General features: G+C 40.7%; 2 protein-coding genes and 1 long non-coding RNA gene across 15 annotated transcripts in view; 2 read left to right on the forward strand and 1 right to left on the reverse strand.

The window, feature by feature from the left end:
• Nucleotides 1-21,729, forward strand: part of cntn3a.1 (contactin 3a, tandem duplicate 1) — a 356,340-nt gene that overhangs the window by 106,590 nt on the left and 228,021 nt on the right. The window lies entirely within an intron of this gene.
• The window catches only part of chl1a (cell adhesion molecule L1-like a), a 72,355-nt gene that overhangs the window by 10,526 nt on the left and 40,100 nt on the right, over nt 1-21,729 (forward strand). For 6 of the 12 annotated variants that reach the window (XM_074645134.1, XM_074645135.1, XM_074645131.1 and 3 more), the window contains 4 exons: nt 16,711-16,886; nt 18,524-18,632; nt 18,772-18,935; nt 20,524-20,646. In XM_074645134.1, coding sequence (XP_074501235.1) covers nt 16,805-16,886; nt 18,524-18,632; nt 18,772-18,935; nt 20,524-20,646 — 478 coding nt within the window. In that variant the 5' untranslated portion in view covers nt 16,711-16,804. Of the gene's footprint in view, nt 1-12,463; nt 12,770-16,710; nt 16,887-18,523; nt 18,633-18,771; nt 18,936-20,523; nt 20,647-21,729 lie in introns of those variants that run through there. The other 6 variants (XM_074645128.1, XM_074645129.1, XM_074645132.1 and 3 more) reach the window with 6 other exon arrangements.
• The window catches only part of LOC141773278 (uncharacterized), a 376,505-nt gene continuing 375,626 nt past the window's right edge, over nt 20,851-21,729 (reverse strand). The window contains exons 2-3 of the long non-coding RNA XR_012595059.1: nt 21,183-21,273; nt 20,851-20,984 (exon numbers count right to left, since the gene is read on the reverse strand). This is a non-coding gene — a long non-coding RNA (uncharacterized LOC141773278). The remainder of the gene's footprint in view (nt 20,985-21,182; nt 21,274-21,729) is intronic.

Here is a 21,729-nt window from a genome sequence, read left to right on the forward strand (position 1 = left end):
ATATGTACAGATATAGTAATAAAAAGAGCAGAAAAGGCAGTGATTAATTAATTAATTCATACGTTGAACGTTATCTCAGAAGCTTTTTTTTATAACCATTAGAAGCAGCAGCCTTTCTTTTTTTTTTAAAAGTTATTTTTTTGGGGGTATTTTCCATTTTTATGACAGGACAGTGGATAGAGTCTTGAAAGGGGGGAGAGAGAGAGAGTGGATGCGGAAAGGGCCACAGGCCGGATTCGAACCCGGGCCGCCGCGGTCAGGACCAAGCCTTAATACATGGACGCCCGCTCTACCAACTGAGCTAACCCAGGCGCCCACAGCAGCCTTTCTAATGCTCAGAGTTTCACCCCGATGGTGAGCATGTACCACAAGTGTTGTACAAGCTTGTTTGAATTCAGCGTGTCATGGTAATATGTTGTGTTATCTTTATCATATTTCCCCCCAGCCTCTGAAATCCTTAGCTCTACTGTTGTAGCCCACCATGGGAGGATTAACTTTGACCCTTGCTCATCCACTGCTGCTTTTCCCAACGACGGGCTCTGAACTGAATGTCTGTCTTTTCCTGCTGCTGGAATTTGATTCATATGCTAATGAGCCAAATTCCCATGGATTTCTCTCTCCTGTGCCGTAGATATCACCACCCAAAAACTCTCGGCCTCCCCCCTCTCGCTTTCTGTCTCTCTCGCGCTCCCTAACTTTCATGCATTCGCGGGGTCACGACCTTGCTCGCAGTAATCTCACACACGACGCAGTTCTGCCTTTACAGCAGGTGTTGATATGAGGCTCTATGGTCGTCAGGCCGTGTAGAGGTTCAGGCAAATCAGCATGCAACTCCCTGAAATGCTCTTTCCAAAGAATCGATAAAAATGAGGCAGCTTGAAAATTCCCCCAGATTGTTTTTAGGTGAATTTCTGCACATCAAAGTGCAAAATGGTTTATTTTTGTTACCTTGAAAATCAAGGACTGGTAATTATATCCCCGAAAATACTCACAGAAATACTTTCTGATTGGCTTGTATGGGTGTATTTTAATTGTATACGAGAACATTGTGAACATAATTCTGGTAAAACAGTTAAACCACTCTCATGAATCTGTATTTAATTAAACAATAAGCCACAAGAGGCTGTGATTTTAGCTAAGGGGGTTTTGGGCACTCTGTGGCTTATTGCTTTTATTAAACGGTTACTGCACATATCTGGCAAAGTTTCATAAATTAAACACACACCAACAAATGCAATAATTTATTGATAAAAAATAATCATTCTTCCGCAAAGCAATGCAGTTCTTCAGCAACACAAACACAGTGGAAAGCAAGCTTAAAGATTGGGGTGATTATTTAACATTTATCTGGATATGGCCATTAATTGTGCAATTGTTGAAGTAGTGTTTAATCATGTTGACACTCATCTTTGCTGGTACAGGGATGTTTGACTCTGGATAGGTGCATTTTAATCACCCCCATGGGCTCTCTAGTAGGACCTATACCTAACGTGAGGAGAAAGAAAAAAAACTAGGGCTGTCATTATAACTCGTTCACACAAATTTGTTTTAACGCCACTAATTTCTCTAACGCATTAACGCAACTTGCGATTTTTCAGAGGTTGTAGCGGACTCAGTTTTAAAGCTAGAATGAAGATACTGGTATCATATGGAACTAGAAAAACCTGAGGAATCCATCTGTACCAACCATGTCATACTAGCATGTCGCGAAGAAGGCTAAAAAACACTCAAAACCTTTACTAAATGTTGGCAAGGAAAAACTGGGATGGCCATTTTCAAAGGGGTCCCCTTGACCTCTGACCTCCAGATATGTGAATGAAAATGGGTTCTATGGGTACCCACGAGTCTCCCCTTTACAGACATGCCCACTTTATGTTAATCACATGCAGTTTGGGGCAAGTCATAGTCAAGTCAGCATACTGACACACTGACAGCTGTTGTTGCCTGTTGGGCTGCAGTTTGCCATGTTATGATTTGAGCATATTTTTTATGCTAAATGCAGTACCTGTGAGGGTTTCTGGACAATATCTGTCATTGTTTTGTGTTGTTCATTGATTTCTAATAATAAATATATACATATATTTGCATTAAAGCAGCATATTTGCCCACTCCCATGTTGATAAGAGTATCAAATACTTGACAAATCTCCCTTTAAGGTACATTTTGAACAGATAAAAAAAGAAATAAAGGCCGGTGGACTGGGCGGCAGCAACGACACGTATTTCTCCAAACGAAGCGACAGGACACCGTGGATTCCCTGGCTGCTCAAACATAAAGCCTTCTAGGCTCTATTTGTTTCTTCCGCCGGCATCTTTGTATAGTTTTGAACATTCATTTAATGACAGCGTAGCATGCTCCTGACTGTTCTCATCCAGGCGGATGATCAGGTGTGAAAACAGGGAACAGACCATATAGTTTGTTAAACGGTCCTGGCTTTGTTTCTTGACTTTTCCAGCTCTTCAATTTCTGTCTAATTAATATCAGCGAATCTCGAGTTTACTTATTAATTCTTACTGGTGAAATTAACTTTGCCATAATATATGAGTAAAATGAACTACAAGCGAACTTGTACCTTTGTGTGAGAAAAACAGGTATTTAGTAATTGTCAGTCTGCAGAGTTGCCAGGGGGGATGTTGCAATATCTGATTTACAGTAAACAGGCTTCAGCTGATACTTGGCTCTGAATGTGAGACCAGCCTGCATGAGTTTAATCACAACCTGCCAACAGGTTCATTGACAGATTTATTAACCCGATTGATGTTGTCGCTTGTTATATGGTCCACCTGTTCACATGCTGAAAGATGTCAAAGCGGTGTATCATCTGCATACAGATTGATCCGGGCCACCGTGTCCCCTCAGTACAGTTTTTTTCTTTACTCTGGCACTTTCCTCCGTACACCAGCTCCAAAAACTTCCGACTCAACACAGTGGAACCCCTAAAACACTCTTTAATGGACCCTTTCAAATGGGGAGCGCAGACCAGAACAAACACTTTCATTCATGGTGGTCCAAATATGCTAATGAAGCAAGGCCCTGACACTTTCACAGGGGTACCCCTGTCATGGTTGCCTGTGTTGGACAGCAGTGAGGATATCACTCACACAGGGTGATGCAAGCTACAAGTCCTATGTTTCCTGTCCCAAGAGTAATTATACACCTACCAATCTGATGAGCGTCCTCAAGCGCCATTGGCTCTGAGCCATACTATTGATGTAAAAGATTAAGGGCATACTTGGTGGAAACAGGCTGAAATTGATGTCAGTTTCCAGAAACTGTAGTGCTGTACAGCAATAGTAGCACATTGTATTCGTCCTTACGTCATTCCGTCCGTCCTTCCGTCCGTTCGCATGTCACACTTTCGTTTCCGGAGCAGAATTTGGAAACTATTTAACTTAGGAACTTCAAATTTGGTATGATGGTTGACAGTGTGCTTTAGTTGTGCCTTTTGGGGGTTAGAAGTCCATGGCGCCCAAAATTTCAAAAATGTTGTTCACCATGGGCTTGAGGAAGGTGAGCTAATAACAACCTACATTGTTCTCAATAGACTAATTCCATTAGTTCCTAAAGGGCAAAACCTTTGGCCCTACTTTAGTAGGTTGCCTTGTTACATTTCAATTTCAGAAAAGGATGTATCTTTATCGGATTGATTGTGTATTGTGAGCCCTTGTCAGAGTTTGCTTCACATGTAATGATGTTTAAGAAATAGCTTCAACCTTTTAAGCCCGATGCACCTGGTACCGGGTTGACCCCCGTGGCGTAGTCAGAAAAGGTTTTGCGATGGAAGATGGTTTATTTACAGAAGATATGGATGTTATACTGTTCTGAAAACATGGGATCTTCAGCTTTCAGAATCCATAAACCAACTGTATGTTGTTATCCAAACTATGTCTTATCACGAAGTATTTTAACAATAAATTCGTTCAAATATAAAGTTTGCAAGTATAAGAGAAAGTTGTGTTAAAAAATTCCGCGATAGTTTTCTCGTCAGTCTAGAAATAACATGTTTGGTATCGCTGGAAACTACAAATTCTGAGCTTTGTAGTGCACCTAAACGCACCATGACTCAAAACACACAGCATCTGCAATTAACGGGGAAAAGAAGCAGTCAAACTTCACATTTTACAGTCACACTGACTCTAAATCTATGTTCTTGCCAAAATATTTCACCAAGGCATATGTTATTTTCACCAAAAATGGCATATTTTAGCTACTTACGGTTCGAGCTTGGGCCGACTGGAAGTCATAGTGATTCTCAGGGAGGAGTCAGCAGCCATCTCTGTCCAGTTAAACTGAGTATCTGTGGTGGGAATTCTGGCTCTTTATTGCCTCTGCTGGCTGTATCGGAGTACTGACGCTATTAAGTTTCATACCATACTGAATACCTCAATATGGGCCCTTGCTTTTTCTATTAATCTGCCTGTATGTCATGGAACTCTTCAGTCATATTTGAATATTGATCAGTATTTATTGTGTTTATTTCCATTTCAATGTTTTTGGGAGATTTATGTTGTGTGACATGGCTATATGGAAATAAACAGTGTATGGAAGTAAATCTCAAAGTAAACAGTCAACATGAAAACAATAAACATGGCCAAAACATTGAGACTGCCTGAGTATATCTCATAAATGATAAAGGTTGCATTTTAGTGTATTTACATCAAATGTATAGTTGTAGTCAGAGTGTAGGAGCAGACATTCAGTTGCATCATTGTCTATGGGATTTTGGTTTTAATAGCGATTTTGCCTTTGAAAGTTAGATTATGTACTTTGTGATGATGAAAATGTTATTTGTTCCTTTATTGCATCTCCATTTATTCTGGAATGGTAAATAGATAAATAGGTTTACTTACAATGAGGTCATATTCCTTAGCTTCTTACCTTTCAAAGCAGACTAGATATATGCATCTAAGTCTTATGGTTGAGGAGTTATTCCTGATTCATTTTGGGTATATATTTTTCCTAGGGCGAGGGCTGTGCTCGGGTGCTCTTGGATGAAGTGACTCATAGTGTTTTGACATGTTGCAGCAGATGCTTCATAACTCATTGATTGCCAGCGCCTCATGAGTAAGCGGATAAGTAATTTACTTCTGATGAGTTTCTCATAAGTATGATGATTTTGTAAATGCAGTATACCATGCCAGATAAATTCCCTTTGCCACAAGCCTTTGGTTAATGTAGAGAATGTCAGCAATTGACTGCCAACACTTCAGAAATATTTTACTTTTATTTATTTATTGTAGAATGCTATCATGCATTTGAACGTGTATCATCATTGCCCCATATGCCAGGTACGTTATTCTTTAATCTGCACAGATTATGCATGATACCTCTTAATGTCACACACACTTATGGGATTTGCTCAGACTCTCTTCATCCAGACAAACAGATGTTAAGGTAGAAATATTACCCCTAATCCTTTTCTGTCTCTGAGAAGGAACTAAGCTGCAGGTGCAAGCCGTTTGAAGAAAGACCCAAATGTTTTTTTTTTAAAAAGTGACAAGAAAATCGCTCCTTTCTTTTTTTCCTTTTTCTTTTAGTCTACCTGAAGCTTGAGTAATGACATCCACAAACGATGTTTTCTGGTGTCTAACAAGGGAAGGGTGGGAGAGGACACGTGGGAGTGAGAGTGTTCACAATGGTGTGTGCGTGTGTGTGTGTGTGCTACAAGACCAGGCAGGTCTCGCCCTGAGGTGAGGCTTCATTACTTTCTGTGTCGGAGCCCTTCAGAGATGAAGGCTAATCCCCGGGATCGAACAACAGCTGTTATTTCTAAACATCATAAAATAGTATTTATCAAGACATGTCACTGAGTACATGGAAGTCTCTGAAGCTTCATGGGTGGCTGTTGTTGTCAGTTCCTTCTTTTCCTTTGAGAAGAATAGGGAGATGAGAGGAGTTAAGTGTGTCAACAGGTGTATTCACCGTCCTTTTGTCTCAACTGGAGACAGAAAATGCACTGCCATTACGTATGGACATAAGAATTTGTATTGGGTGGACATGTGGTTCTGTTTATTGTTATATATTGTTATAGCTAAACCAATAGCTGGAAAGCAGTTAGCATGTTTGCATATACACAATAAATACTCAGGAAAGTAGACCCATCACAACCCAGTTGATCCATTAAACAAAATTTAAATGAATAAAGAATGACAATAAAAAACAAGTTCACAAGTTCCTCCACACTTCCGGTTCTCAAGGAGGAATGCGTTGTTTAAATACTGAATTCTCACTTCTCGTGTCTCGTGCCATTGGAGCTAATCCTGCACATAAATAGACACACAGACGGTGCCAGCGACGTATTTATAGGTCTTCTGCTCTGAGCCACTAAACACACAGAAATCATTGTTCAAGTAAATTAAAGACATAGTCTCCCCACCACCAAAATTCAAACCATGTGAAACCTATTATGACACCCGATGATAATGATTGGCCTAACACTATAAAATTAAATATTATATGACTATCATTATCATTATAAAGTTATCATTTCATTATAACTTTCATTAATGAAAGTAATATTCGTGAACACGGCACGGTGAGCCCATAAAATGTTTGAAAGGAGCAGTGTGTGTAGGATTTGGTGGTATCTAGCGGTGTGGTTGCAGATTGCAACCAACTGAAGCCTCTCCCGTGTGCCAAGCGTGCTCTCTAGAGCCAGTTGTTGTAAGAGTATCGTAAGTCATCTTGAACAGAGCCAGTGCTTATAGAGTGTGTTTGTACAAGGGAAGTGAGTGGTGAAGTAAGAGAGAGAGAGCGGTGGCGACGGCAGCGAGTGACGTTATTGACTCCGGCCCAAGCCGTTCTGGGCTACTGTACATGGCGGTGCAGATATAACGGCTCATTCTAAGCTAACAAAAACACGATTCTCAGTTTCAGGTGATTACACACTAAAAAGAACATATTTATTAATATTATATTCCATTTCTGATAATAATTGTTACACACACGACTTTTGCTAACTTAGTTTTGGTCAAAATCCTGAAGGACTGGACCTACAAACACTTGTTTTGAGGCGAAATCTCTTCTATTTTTGGGGGGGGAATTCTTAAGAAAGACCTCACCAACCCAACTAAATACCACTTTAGGCCTTCGAGATTATCCCATAAACTAATTAGCAGCTTAGTTCAGGCCATAGAGCACAGCACTGCTCCCTTATCTGCCTCTCTGCAACAGCGATGAACAATGTGTCAGGGTGAAGGAAGGTGTGAAGAGGTCTTTCTCGTGGCCTCGCCGTTTGAAGGGAGGAAGCTGAGTGTGACTGTTTGTCTCCACACTGTCTCTCCCTGCGCCGCTGCTAGCTGTGGAAAACTGATTAAGCTCCTGAATGCCACTCTTTGTCACTCTCCACTTCTGCGAGGGACGTGTGTTTCTATAGTGATTCATGTTGTTTTCTAGCTTGTGGCACTCAACAGATTGATTTTTTTTTTTTTTTTTAATGGAAATTCAGCTTTTGGCAATAATTCAGTTTTATATCCCTATGTTTTCTGCGAGTGGGAAGTTATTTTTTCCAAAAAAGTGTTTGTAGTTTGTTCAGGAAACACCTAATCTGATGGTCTGTGTTTTGGTATTTAAGTCTGTAATAGCGTGTCAACTGTTTGCGTGCCAGGCTGGCTCCTGTTTATAGTGGCGACGCTACACATGTCATTCCACAAAGTGTGCCAGCACAGTAACCACTTAAAGCTCAGTGGCACACCTCGACAGACTTCCACACTGCTACAGTAACAATCACATTAAAATATGGAGGAATGAAACCACCGTTCTGACGTGTAATGACCTCAAATCTGCTGTAGCGATTGATCCCAGGCAAAGAGTGTAAACCAGTTTAGGTTCAAATAAATCACATGACGGTGGAGTATGAAGTAGAAAGTTACTGCAGGATCAAAGCAACATGCTTTGCTGTTGAGCATTTTAAGGTTTTGAAATATGAGCCACTACACACATTTGCCTTAAACCTGTTTTGCTAGCATACAACGTAAAGGTATAGGGCTTAACGTAATACTGGAAGCACAGGTTTGATGTGATGGGAGGTGTTTGATGTGTGTCAAAGTGTTGTTGTGAATTCCAGGCTTACATGATTACTAGCTTGTCGAAGTGCTCGGGGGACCGAAACAGAAACATGTTACTGCGCCACTAAGTAATGACGAAGATGCATTGAGCTTCGAGGTAAGGCGAGTCGCTATGTTATGACAGCTCATTGTCATGTTTTTTGTGTGTTTCGTGGGAAACAGCTGAAGGGTGTTAAATCTTATATTGCATACTCAGTACATGTTTTGAGAATTCTTTAAACCGTCAAAAGTTCACTGGAAGCGGCGAACGTTTTCTCTCCTCATTGGTCGAGACAAAAACTGTCGTGAATGAGTAGGCTACAGTATTTAACACATGATACAATCATTCAGTTATAGATAGCACTACAGGAATTTGCCCGATGTTGGCATTAGTCCAGTGCATCTGTTGTTTTAATCTGTCTGAGTAAACAAGATTATAGTAAGTGAGACTTCTGTCATTAACAGATAAGCCGGGCAATCATCAGCGTATTGTTAAAGAAGCCGAGATAATAAGCCTCGATGAAGAGATTGGTATTTGCCTCACAAAAAGTAATCAGTCATGAGTAATGTCACTTATATAACAACATTTATTAGCAGTGTAACGGACCGTAGTTGATCCGTGCGCCGTACGGATTCCCCCCACGATTCGGCCTGCTTGTAAACCACAGATTAATTACACAGTTTAACCATCATAGTCTGAAATAAAGTTTTACTGCAGATCGTTATCGGACGACATTCAGTAAAAATATGCGATCGGGAGATCAGCATTAATGCTTTCTAGTCGCAGATCTCTGATAATGCTACGTTGTGAACAGTAAATCCATGTTGAAATCGTGGAAAGGTGGAGAACTAGTAGCGTTGGCAGCACCGGAGCATAAAACTATCTGTATTGGCTGATATGGCTCATGGACGATCAGGAATCAGTATCTGCAGCAAAAAAACGTGACCGGGGAATCTCAAAAAGTTATATTTGCTCCTTTTTTTTTCTGCTGATCCGATCCGTTACTCAAAAACCGTGATACAATCCAAACCGTGAGTTTTGTGATGCGTTGCATCTATGGTAACCATATCAGTTGTACCAGTACCAGTAATACACACAGAGCCTAATCACAAGACACACACTCTTTATTTATTCTTTTGCATGTTTTCACTGCATAACTGACGTCATGCATGAGAGGTTTCCTGAGGCAGCCAGAAAATTTGCGTAATTACACGTCCTTTACTATCACATTTGTTTAACATCTTGAATTTTAGGAATGAGAACATAAGTAGCCCAACCCACTCAGTGTAAGTTGTGTACTTTGCTTAAACAAAGTAAACGGACCAAAACAACTTAGTATTTGTTCCTGAATAGAGTTTGTCTGAAGGCTGGCTTTCTCTCCGTCAGTCCCAGCTGATTTTTATGGACGTCTGAACCCTTCATCCATCATTGCCGCCATTATCCGTGTTGACAGCAAAGCTTGTCATGATGTGTATCTTTTGTGTCTGCAGTCGCTTGTGTGGAGTGTCTGCACATAGTGTTGTGTGGTTTAACCCTCACTGAAATCTTCTCCATTGTGATTTCAGATAATGTTTGAGAATGTAATGGAATCATGAATGGGTCGGCTGTTGTACTAGATTTACCGTACATAACTTAGGTGTGTCCCGGTGCCGTCCTTTCTTTGATTATACTCATTACACACACGCACATACTGTATATGTTTACAGATATTTTAACCCAGTCATCTGGTGTTGCAGTATGCCAGACGTTTGTTTGGAAGGTATTTTGTAATTGATGTGTATTTGTGAGCTCCGCATAACGACAGAAGCAAAAGACTTGTAATTATCTGTTGGGGAGGAAATGCGTCACGACAAAAGGCTCGGGGCAGGGCAACCTCTTCGGTTAGTCACCGCAGGGGATCGAGGTGTCGGCGGAGACGTGACATCGGGACTCACAAACGATGTTTGTCTCTCGTTTGTTTTTAACATTCACGTTAATTTAACAAGCACAATGAAACTGGTCATGAGTAGAGACCCTGAAAACACTTGGCAAAGTCCTGCTCATTCTCTTTTGTTCAGTTCCTTGTGTGAGTGTGTAGTTGTCATCACTCAGCTGTGAGTCGTAATTAGAGCGCTGATACTTTGAATCTGAAATATGTAAATATTAGGGCTGTTAAAGTTAACGCAATAATAACGCAAATTTGTTTTAACGCCACTAATTTCTTTAACGCATTAACTTGCGATTTTTATGTTGTAGTGGGCTCAGTTTTAAAGCTAGAGGGAAGATACTGGTATCATATAAAACTAAAAAACCTAAAGAATCCATCGGTACCAACCATGTCATACTAGCTTATTTATAAAGAGGCTAAATAACGCTCTAAATTTTGGCCAGGAAAAACTGTCATGGCCTTTTTCAAAGATGGGTTCTATGGGTACCCACGAGTCTCCCCTTTACAGACATGCCCACTTTATGATAATCACATGCAGTTTGGGGCAAGTCATAGTCAAGTCAGCACACTGACACACTGACAGCTGTTGTTGCCTGTTGGGCTGCAGTTTGAAATGTTATGACTTGAGCATATTTTTTATGCTAAATGCAGTACCGGTGAGGGTTTCTGGACAATATTTTGTCATTGTTTTGTGTTGTTAATTGATTTCCAATTGATTTTAATTTTCAACTAATTGATTAATCAATTAATCGTTTCAGCTCTCGAAATACAGGAGTGAACATACAGTATATGTTATCATAAAATATACAGTATATTTCAAAAGATCTGGTGGCATATAGCGGTGAGATTGCAGATCTCGAACTGAAACTTCTCCCGTATGCCAAACGTGTAGCAGAACTACGGTGGCAGAAGCCAAAACGGTAAAGAAAAATCTGTCTATATTTGTTTGTCCGTTCTGGGCTACTGTAGAAATATGGCGGCTGGCTCCGTGAAACTCATTCTAAGCTAACAAAAACACAATTCTTATTTTCAGGCGATTATACACTAAAGAAAACATATTAATATTATGTATCATATAAATGTTACACACTGTTCCTTTAGTCTCTTATGTTGTATTTTCAGTCTTCCTTCCATTTGGCACTAACTTGTTCCCACCACATACAGCCAGATGACTCTGTGTATATATTTACTTAGACCAGACAAGTTTGACACACACATGTTTGACCATGCTGCAGCTATTGTCTTTTGATTTACATTAATCTTTTGTGCACATGCTCCCACGTCTGCACGTCTAGTCCGTTAGGCTTTGCCTCTAAGGTTTGTTTACAGGAGCCAATGCGCTCTTAATCATGGAAAAGGTCCATTAGAAGTGATGACAACTGTCTCATTCTGCACAATGACTGTAGTGAATTGCAGGCAAGTCTGAATCAGTTGCTGGTTTAAACGTAAAAAAGAAGAAGTATAAAAAGTATAGCTTCCTAGTTAATGTTAAAGTTAGTTAAAAATAAGTTTTTTGTCCACAAATAAATAAACACAAAAGAAAGAACAAACAACACTTCTAATGTCTTTATTAGGCTGGATAAATGCTGTTAAGATTGTTTCCTCCCAGAACTGCTCACCAAAGCTTACTTTAAAATGTTAGTATGCCATTCTTGACTTCAGAGTAGTTCATCTGAGGGTTAGACATAATTTCAGGGGCTGTGAATGTAGAAGAAATCTTTTTCCTTCAGGTTGGATCACCCTTTCAGTGTGAGCATTGCTTACCCAATCGGCGCGGCTATTATGTCTCCATTAGGCTTAGAAAATGATGTTGTAGATACAACCTCCATTATTCCTAAATACAATGCAGATCCGGAAACACTTTAAACTCAGAACGGTGTCTGTTTGAGCCACCTGTATATCGCAAATCCCTGCTTTACTCCTCGGAAAATATAAATGGGGCCTATTGAGAGAATTACAGACAGATAACATCCGGAGACCTCTGCATAAAAGGGATATTTAAGTTGTTTGAATAGCCTCCGGAGAAATACAGATTAAAGTGAATCATTTCTTTACATATCTCCAGATAAGAAACTCTACTTGCATGATAAAAAAAGAAAGAAAGTGGAAAGGAAAATAAAGTATCGTAGTAGCCTGCTATCAACAACATTACGTCTATTTCAGGCATGTGCCTCCATCTATCAATCCCCCCGGAGCACTGCATGGAAATGAAAGTACACAAAAGCTCTGGTCCTCTGAGAGAAGATGACTCCCTTCCGTTTTCAATGGAGCTAAGACACATTGCATTAGAGTCATTGAGACGGAGCTGGGTGTAAATGGGCGTGCATAGTTTGTGGAAGGCAGGATGGAGGGATGCAGGGGGGGAAAAAAGGAAGAGAGAGAGAGTGAGAGAAAGAGAGGCAGAGACATGCCTGTACTTCCTCTCACCGCCCATTCTTTAATGCTCGCTGAGTTGCCCCGCAGTGCCGGCTTTGTCCCAGTCATTGTCACGGGCTTAGAGAGCCTCTTTGCCAAGTGAGAGGCTTTGGCGACATATGTCACTTCAGTGAGTCTCCTGTCGCTCCTTTAGCCGCATGAGTGGAGGGGCGGGTGGGGAGGCGTGCCCGAGCACCGGGAGAGGAGCAAACGTGAGGTTGAGGAGGAAGGACGTGTCAGAGATGTTGGTTCAGAGAGAGTTACTGGATTGATCCCTTGATGGTCCATGTCCTGCACTTGTTTTATGGACTTGTAGTGCAGCTGCCTTTGGGCCTCTGCTGCTAGAGGAGGACTTAACATGTAGGATGACTCTAAAAACCAGTGAGTATTACTGTTATTACTTTATGAAAAGTGTGCTGTCATTTTCCTTTTCTGATGTATTTGAGTAGAGTAATGTGTGTACAGATCATTTCTGCTTTACTTTGCATTCATAGTCCGTAGGGGAGCTGGTTTGTCTTGAGCTAAGTTTGAGTTTAAAGAAAAGGAGGGGGTCATTGTATACGGTGTGTGTTGGCAAGGATTAGGCCTAGTCATGTAGTAGTAGTCACACTCTTAGTTGCCTTGGCCAACTAGTGGCTTAGGAAACACAATCCCTGCGGATTTGTGGCCATGGTCTGCCATGTGTTCAGGTAACAGATCCCTCGGCTCCCAATACAAGTGCTTTGTTATCTGTTTACATAGCGACTCCACCCCGTTTTACGCTCTAAAGATTTTGCCTTTTAAAGGGACTAATGTCAGCTTTGTGTGAGTTATCCATAAAGTGGCAGGTCTGCAGATCTCCACGTGCACAGAAAACGTAGTAATCTGCCCATCCCACGAGGCTCCTCGGGCGTGCGTCAGGCAGTGGATTTGCTGCGCATGAATGAAAGTTGCCTGTTTGGTTGTTGCCAGGATCAACAGGGATCTGGATAAAAGGTCCCACTTCTCATGTCACTGGTGGACTGTGGGACTCCTACCTAACAAGGACTCTGCATGCTCTGATGGGCTGATGTGGGTTTTTTCTGTCTGTGATTTAAATCACTGGTTCCCAACCCAGGGGTCCCGACCACCGTCGCCAAAGCTTCACGGGGGGTCGCAATGCCTTCTTGATTTTAAGGGGTGTAAGACAACGTTTTCTTTTAAATATACATTGTCCTAAATCTCAGCATTTCATTCATTTCTGTGAAGAAAACTAAATACTTATTTTTAAAGTTTTGATTACAATTTAAGATACATACAGTCGGTGTCGTGTCACAGTTAGGGGACGTGGTTGAGGACGGAGTCGCCGTGGGGGAAAACAACGCCTGGATATGCCAGGAAAGCGTGGTTTTTGATATCGTAAATTTACATACAAAAGTGCCATGTCTTATATAGAGTTGTCCTCACTCGAAAGAGAACGTTACATACAAAAATTAGACAGAATTGGAGTAGATTATTGTCCATATCTTATAAAAGACTGGACAAATGACCCAACTAAATGGCCTGAGTGTCATTGACTAAGTGTCATTGCCAGATATTTTCTACTATCTGGTTTAATTGCCTGGTAAGTGACACTATTGCATTGACTCAATATATGATGAATTAAACTTACCTTTATTATATCAATACCCTACAGCCATGTATGTTATGATGTAATAGACTTGAATATTTGAATGTTACTCAATGCCATTAGTCTATGTTTTGACATAAGCAACAGACTTTTCGAAAAAAGCTCATTAAAGCTGCAATAGGCAGTATATTTGTGTCATCATTGGGCAAAAATGAAAGATGATTCTGAAAACATCTGAGGAGAGAAATAGTCATTACTGTAACATAATATTGACTAATATTTGATCAGCGCTGCCTAGTTTGACCGTTTGGTCGGAGTTCGCGAGTGATTGACAGCCGGGTCTCATAGACGGCAGCTGGACAGCAGACCTCAGATCAGGTCTTACTGCTTGTTTTCCTCCGGTCTGTGAAATCTCCGGTCACCGGAGGACACCGGAGGACACAGAGACACATGATTTTTTTCAGGTTACCTGTTTCATGCACTATATACGATACAGCGACCGTTTTATAAAAATAACTTTTTTAATCATATTTGCTCTGATATCTTCTACTTCAGCTTTAAGCGAATGCTAACATTACTTGTGATGAAGTGCCGACTACACAGACCGACATGATTTAAGATTCCACAAGCGTCCAAAATCGTCCTGCAGCCGGATGGCTTGCAGCCACAGTGTTCTCTTGTCAGACTCTGTCTCTCTGTCGGGTAAAATATAAAACTTAAGGTCTGGATTTTTAAGTTTATTTGACAGAAAGCTACACAGCAGCTTCTGGGCATGGTAGCGAATGGTTTGTTTTCCCCCCACGGCGTAAAGCTGATGTGACGTTTTGTGGGCATTGCCATGAATGCCGACTGTATGTATGTCTATAAACAGAATAGAGCATGGGGAAGACCTTAACACAACCTTGTCCTGCATGAGAAAAGTACACAGTTAATGGCCAAGCGTTAGGGAGAAGAAAACACTGAATTTGTCAAAAAAGAAGCCTATTAAGTATGTATGATTGTTAAAAAAAATAATAATACAGAGAATTGTATTAAAGGTCCTAAAAATAACTCTGATCTCTGATGTGATGTTCACAAATAATCTGCTCAAAAATTCATCCAAATTGCTAATTTTACACAAACATGCTGCAGTTATTACGTTCACTATTTGGGTTAATTGTACAGTTTATCAGTTGTTCTGCACTGCTGTTATTGTTATGCATTGAATATAATAATGAAATATCCATAACATATGTGGCTTAGTCAGGGGTGGTCAGTTCATTGAATGATAGAAAAAGGGTCCCTTAAATAAAAAGGTTGTAGACTTCTGATTTAAATCACAACACTGCCACTTTTTACTTATGTCTGTACCATAGTACTGTAGGTGGTCTGTAATGCAAAGCTGTGTGTGCAGGCGTGCACATGTGTGTGTGAATTATCATATACAATAGCACCAGACGGAGAATGAGAGCGGCTTACAGCTTTATTACAGCATGAAAATGTATGTTCACTCCACTGGAACAAACATCCCAGCAGCTTTGTTTACCACTCAATCCGGTGGAAGATAATCACAAAAAAGTCCTTATTGCAAATAATACTCCACCAATTTGTTTAATTGATTCTAAATTCAAGCAGCTTAATCCTGCATCTAGTCTACAACAATTAGCACATTAACCTATCTCTCGCTAAGAAGGGACAACACATGCAGCTCTGCGTCCTTAGAAGAACCCTGAGTAGCACTCAGTCATTGTTAAGCAGCGTACTGTATGACTGCCGGGGCTCCCCCCGCCTTCATTCTCCTGATAGCAGGATTAGCTGGAGGGTGAACCCATTTGGCATCGCCAGCGCTGCCGCCACAGTCTCAGCGCTGTGAGAACTAAGCCGTGAAATACTGACGGGCTTAGACCAATTCATAGTCTGCCATCTTGGATCTAGCGATCGCAGCAGACAGCAGCTCTGTGCCAGTCGGGTTTACTGTAAGCATGCCATGCGATGCCACCAGCCGGGCTTTACAGTTCAAAGGGTAATCCCCAGACAAGTGTTGTGCTGTGTTGTGCTACGACATCACAACAATGAGGGACAACTAACGCTAAATGTCCTCAGTGGGACATTTTGCATACATTATAGGCACAAGGTCTAAATGGGCCGGATTACAGAACTTTTTTTGTACATGAAAAATCAAAGGTTTTTAATGTGTAAAGTGCTGATTATTCTAATTAAAGTTAATATTTAATTTGAAATTATTTAGTTCATTGCTTTCTACTTTTCCTCTGTGTCTATTCTGCCTTTGAGTGTTAAGCCTTCAAATCCAAATGCCCTTTAGGTATAATCTACATTTACTTGCAAAACATCATGAACATTATTCTTACCCTGCAGCGCATTTTAAAAGGAAATCGTTAAAACAGAACAGAAGGAATCTTTAACGTATTTTAATTACACCGCAAAGTATATATGAGTTTGACAGGTTTTTATTTGGTCAGATCTTGTTTATGTATTTGCATTCTGGTGTTTTCTTTACTTTCACTTGGCAGTCAGCCATGTTTATAAAGTGGCCTGTTTTCAACAACGCTACCTAAAGTGTGATTATTCGCATCCCATTTAGAGCAAAGCAACTCTCCCTCTGCGATGTTCATTCAGCGATGCATCTCTCTGATTGGAACAGATGCTCGCAGAGCTCTTATTTTACCATTGTTGTTTTTTTCTTCCCCCAAGTTGAATTAGTCGATTTATGACCATCTTATTCTGACTCTTTCAGGTCCTCTGTGCCTTACGTATCCCAAGTGAAGCAGGTCGATCTGCATCAACACGTTCTCCTGGTCTCTGCTGTCTCCATTAACCAGTGGAGGGAGATGAGGTCGGTGGGGAGCCTGCAGCTTGTTCTGCTTTTGGCCTTGACCTCCACAGCCACAGGCCTCAACATCCCTCTGGAAGGTAGGAACGTCATGATGACGATTAAGGTCATACTTATTTACAGTAATTAGTACCTAAAGGTACAGTGTGTAGGATTTTGTGGCATCTAGCAGTGTGGTTGCAGATTGCAACCAACTGAGTACCCCTCCGCTCACTCCTCCCTTTCCAAGACTGCGGTAACGTGAGCCACTGAGTGCAAAACTGCGGCAACGCCAGTCGCCTCGCTCAGAGGCCATCCATACCATAATAATACTACTGTAGGAGCAACGGAAGTCAGACGGCGGCTGGCGGTACCACGGTTTTGCACTCTGCGGCTCACGTTACCGCAGTTTCATAAGTTCAGGTAACGTAAAAACGGGAGAGTCTCTCTCTAGAGCCAATGTTGTGATGATCCGTTTTGGGCTACTGTAGAAACATTGCGGACTCCCTGAAGATCACCTGCTCCCTATGTAGATATGAAGGGCTCATTCTAAGCTAACGAAAAAACAACAATTCTTAGTTTCAGGTGATTATTAGGGCTGTCAATCGATTGTGATTTGTCAAGTATTTAATACTCTTACCAACATGGGAGTGAACAAATATGCTTACTTTATGCAAATGTAGCCTATGTATAGTAGATTTATTATTGGAAATCAATTAACAACACAAAACAATAACCAATATTGTCCAGAAACCCTCACAGGTACTGCAATTAGCATACAAAATATGCTCAAATCATAACATGGTAAACTGCAGCCCAACAGGCAACAACAGCTGTCAGTGTGTCAGTGTGCTGACTTGACTATGACTTGCCCCAAACTGCATGTGATTATCATAAAGTGGGCATGTCTGTAAAGGGGAGACTCGTGGGTACCCATAGAACCCATTGTCATTCACATATTTTGAGGTCAGAGGTCAAGGGACCCCTTTGAAAATGGCCATGCCAGTTTTTTCTTGCAAAAATTTAGCGCAAGTTTGGAGCGTTATTTATCCTCCTTTGTGACGAGCTAGTAGGACATGGTTGGTACCGATGGATTCTTTAGGTTTTCTAGTTTCATATGATACTAGTATCTTCACTCTAGCTTTAAAACTGAGCCCTTGTCGAATGTGCATTAACGCGTTATTATCGCGTTAACTGTGACAGCCCTAGTGGTTATACATTAATAAAAGCATAGTTATGAATATTATATTCCATTTATGCTAATAGATCCCCCGAAATGTTACACACTGTTCCTTTAATCACCAGTAAACATTATGTGTAAATTGAACTGGTTGCTCAATGTGTACTCTTTGTGTTCATATGTTTAGCCTTCCATCCTGCTTGAGCGTAAATGTTAGCAGCTTTTTAAAATGATGACTTACAAAGAACAGCTTAGAGTAAATTGTTTAAGTCACACGTGCTGCAGCAGAGGTTTCTTTGTTTAGGGCTATGCATGCTTTGTAATCAAGTCCTGGTGTGCTGTTTTAGTTGAGTGTCTTATCCAGATTGTAGTGTTGATGGCATACAACTGACTTCTCAGCTTCATAAAGGGCAGCAGGAAACAATAGGAAACAGGAGACGAAAAAGATAAAACAGTTTTATTTTTATTTTTGTGGTGTGATCTTGTAACAGAAACTTAATCGCCAATGTTAACATCTAACACTTTTTTGTGATCATTCTGTGTGTCTTCATGTTATAGTGGAGCAGCCTCCAACCATAATAAATCACACATCTGGTCCCATTATCGCCCTTCCTTTTGACAACGACATCACTATCAGGTGTGAAGCCAGGGGCAACCCACCACCAGAGTAAGTGACATTATCATCTCTGTTCTAATAATACAAATCACAGACTAAAGATGAACTGTAACTGTCACATAACTTTATACATATATATATATATCATTGATGGATTGATGGAAATCGACTGAATGTTTTGCTCCAACAGATACAGATTGACAAAAGATGGCATAGATTTCCCTGTCCATCCCTCTGTCACGACAGACCACTCGGGCACTTTTGTGCTTCCCAAGCTTCAGGGTAAATACCGATGCTACGCTTCTAACAGGCTGGGGACTGCCATGACGGAGGAGATTGAACTGAGAGTTCCCAGTGAGTAACCTTTACATAAGAAGCTCATCTGTTACATGAAAAACTAAAGCTTGTATACGTTTCCATATAAGGGAATTTCCTTTTCAAGTTTTCCTGATAAGGTTTTCCTTTTGTTTAAAGGTTCCATATTGTAGAAAGTTTTGATTATAAAGCATGTCTAGGTGCTGTATAAATACTGTGATGTATCAAAATGCTCAATCCACAGAGAAATGCACACAGACCGTATTTAAAAAACTGTACCTTTTAAATGAGCCGTCAGGACTTCAATACGGTTGAGATGTTGCAGGCTGTTCTCATACACAGTTCGTAGCTATACCTACGAAAAGTCATGCACTATAATTCGTTTATATCCCACAAAATCTATTTGTATGTAATCCACGTAATCGTGAACTATATAGAGTGACAAACGCCGTGTAGGGAGGAGGTCGAGGTGGATGGGTGGGTCAAAAAACACCATTCTTTCACCCAGGAGACCGGTGTTCATACCCCGTGTGAAACCAGAAGTCAACGTTGATTTATTTGTCATTTAACTTCCGTACTTAAGTAACGTCACTTCTGGAGTTATTTTAACCCAAACCACGACCTTTTCCTAATCCCAACTAAGTAGTTCTGTTGCCTAATCCTAACCAAGTCAATATTTTCCTAAGCTTAACTAAGTAGTTTTGTTGGCTAAACCTAACCAAGTAGTTTTGTTGCTTAAACCTAACCAAGTCGATCTTTTCCTATACCTAATAGTCAATCATTTCCTAAACCTAACTAAGTAGTTTTGTTGCCTAAACCTAATCAAATCGATCGTTTCCTAAACCTAGCCAAGTCGATCTTTTCCTAAACCTAACCAATTAGTTTTGTTGCCTAAACCTAACCAAGTCGATATCTTCCTAAACCTAACTAAGTAGTATTGTTGCCTAAACCTAACCAAGTCGATATCTTCCTAAACCTAACTAAGTAGTATTGTTGCCTAAACCTAACCAAGTCGATATCTTCCTAAACCTTACTAAGTAGTTTTGTTGCCTAAACCTAACCAAGTCGATATCTTCCTAAACCTAACTAAGTAGTATTGTTGCCTAAACCTAACCAAGTAGTTTTGTTGACGAAACCTAACCAAGTCAATCTTTTCCTAAACCGAACTAAGTACTTTTGTTGCCTAAACCCAAGTCGATCTTTTCCTAAACCTAACCAAGTCGATCTTTTCCTAAACCTAACTAAGTAGTTTTGTTGCCTAAACCTAACCAAGTTGTGTCCTGTGAAGACGAAAGTTTATTTTAAAAAGACTCTTGTGACTATTCATGTGACGATCGGAAAATGACACGTGTGTCATGTTTTGCTGGACATTTGTAGGAAAACGCATGAAAAATGAGAAGTAACTTTTTGTAACTTTTTCGGGGGAGGGGTTTAAGAGACAGTTGCTAAAACGGAGCGTTTCAGACAGAGGGTGAATAGAGGTATATTCAGACAGACAGTATGAGAAAAATAAAGTGTTTTTTGAACATTAAAACATGTAAACATGTTCTAGTAGAAACCCAAAATACATGTATGAACCTGAAAATGAACACGATATGTCACCTTTAATGTCTGTTTTTTTTATTAGGTGTCCCCAAGTTTCCAAAGGAGTACAATTCCCCCATTGTTGTTACGGAGGGCGATCCGATCATCCTGGAGTGTAACCCTCCAGAGGGCGTGGCCCCACGTAAGATCTACTGGATGTCTATTGGTAAGCCATGAAGCAACTGTTTATGCTTGTGATTTATATGGTGGATATATCTATTGGTTGATTGACTCCCCCCCCCGAAAAAACAGTCAATGTTCTTCAAACATAAATCTTTATAAGTATCCAAAGACTCTTCAAGCAACGGCGTCGCTTTCAGTTGTGCTTCACTTTTGTTACATTGATGGTGCAGGGGTGGAAAGGGCAAAACACTCGCCCACCACTGCAGTCTTTGCCGGTAAGGGATCACATCCATGTCATTGCGCTAGGCGTACATGTCACCGTGCAGGGTTCTTGGGTGGGCTAGTGTGAAGGTCTGTCTGCGTCACACCTTCCTGTAGCTTCTGACAGATGAAAAGAAGTAGCTGGTGACACCGTGTTCTTTGGAGGAGGCACGTGGCTGTCCTCAACCTCCGCTGGCCCTCAGTGAAGTTTAGTGACAATAAATAAGAAGGACAGTCAAGGAAAGGTACACACTTGAGGCCCACAAACTTTCTTCCCACCACTGCCGAAGAAAGTGATTTACTGTGTAAAAAAGTCACCTCAGTTCTGTCTGAAGTGTTTTGTCAATAGGGGGCTGAGTTTTTCTGTCCAACCCCTTGAGAGCTCCTCAACTGCCTCCAAGAAACCCGACTGATGTCAGAAAGAAAAACAGAGTTGTTTAGATGCTTAGGTGGATGGGGCCTGGAGGCATGGAGCAGAATGAAAACACTTGTGCACAATTCTCGTTTTAAATGTTGGTTAAAAAATCTTTTATCTTAGTTTCACACATTTATATTTCCAGGGATTGTCACATCAGTTGATTCATCGCACATGATAAAAGATACTCTTAACGTCTGGAAAATACAAACATATCAGAGAAAACAGTGATGAGGTGCGTCACTCCCAGCAGAACACTGAGCTCTCTGCATGCACACAGTTGGAAAAATATCATTCATTCATATTAGTGCCATGTAAAATAAATCATAACCAAACATTTTTTATAAGTTTGCCTTGAACACTGACTAAACAATCAATGACTTAATGCTATGTGTTAAATGAAGCTGTGAATGGGCTGACTGAGGAGTGACACAGAGCGCCACTGACCCG

Source organism: Sebastes fasciatus, chromosome 8, assembly GCF_043250625.1.
Source record: "Sebastes fasciatus isolate fSebFas1 chromosome 8, fSebFas1.pri, whole genome shotgun sequence".
Taxonomy (NCBI): domain Eukaryota; kingdom Metazoa; phylum Chordata; class Actinopteri; order Perciformes; family Sebastidae; genus Sebastes; species Sebastes fasciatus.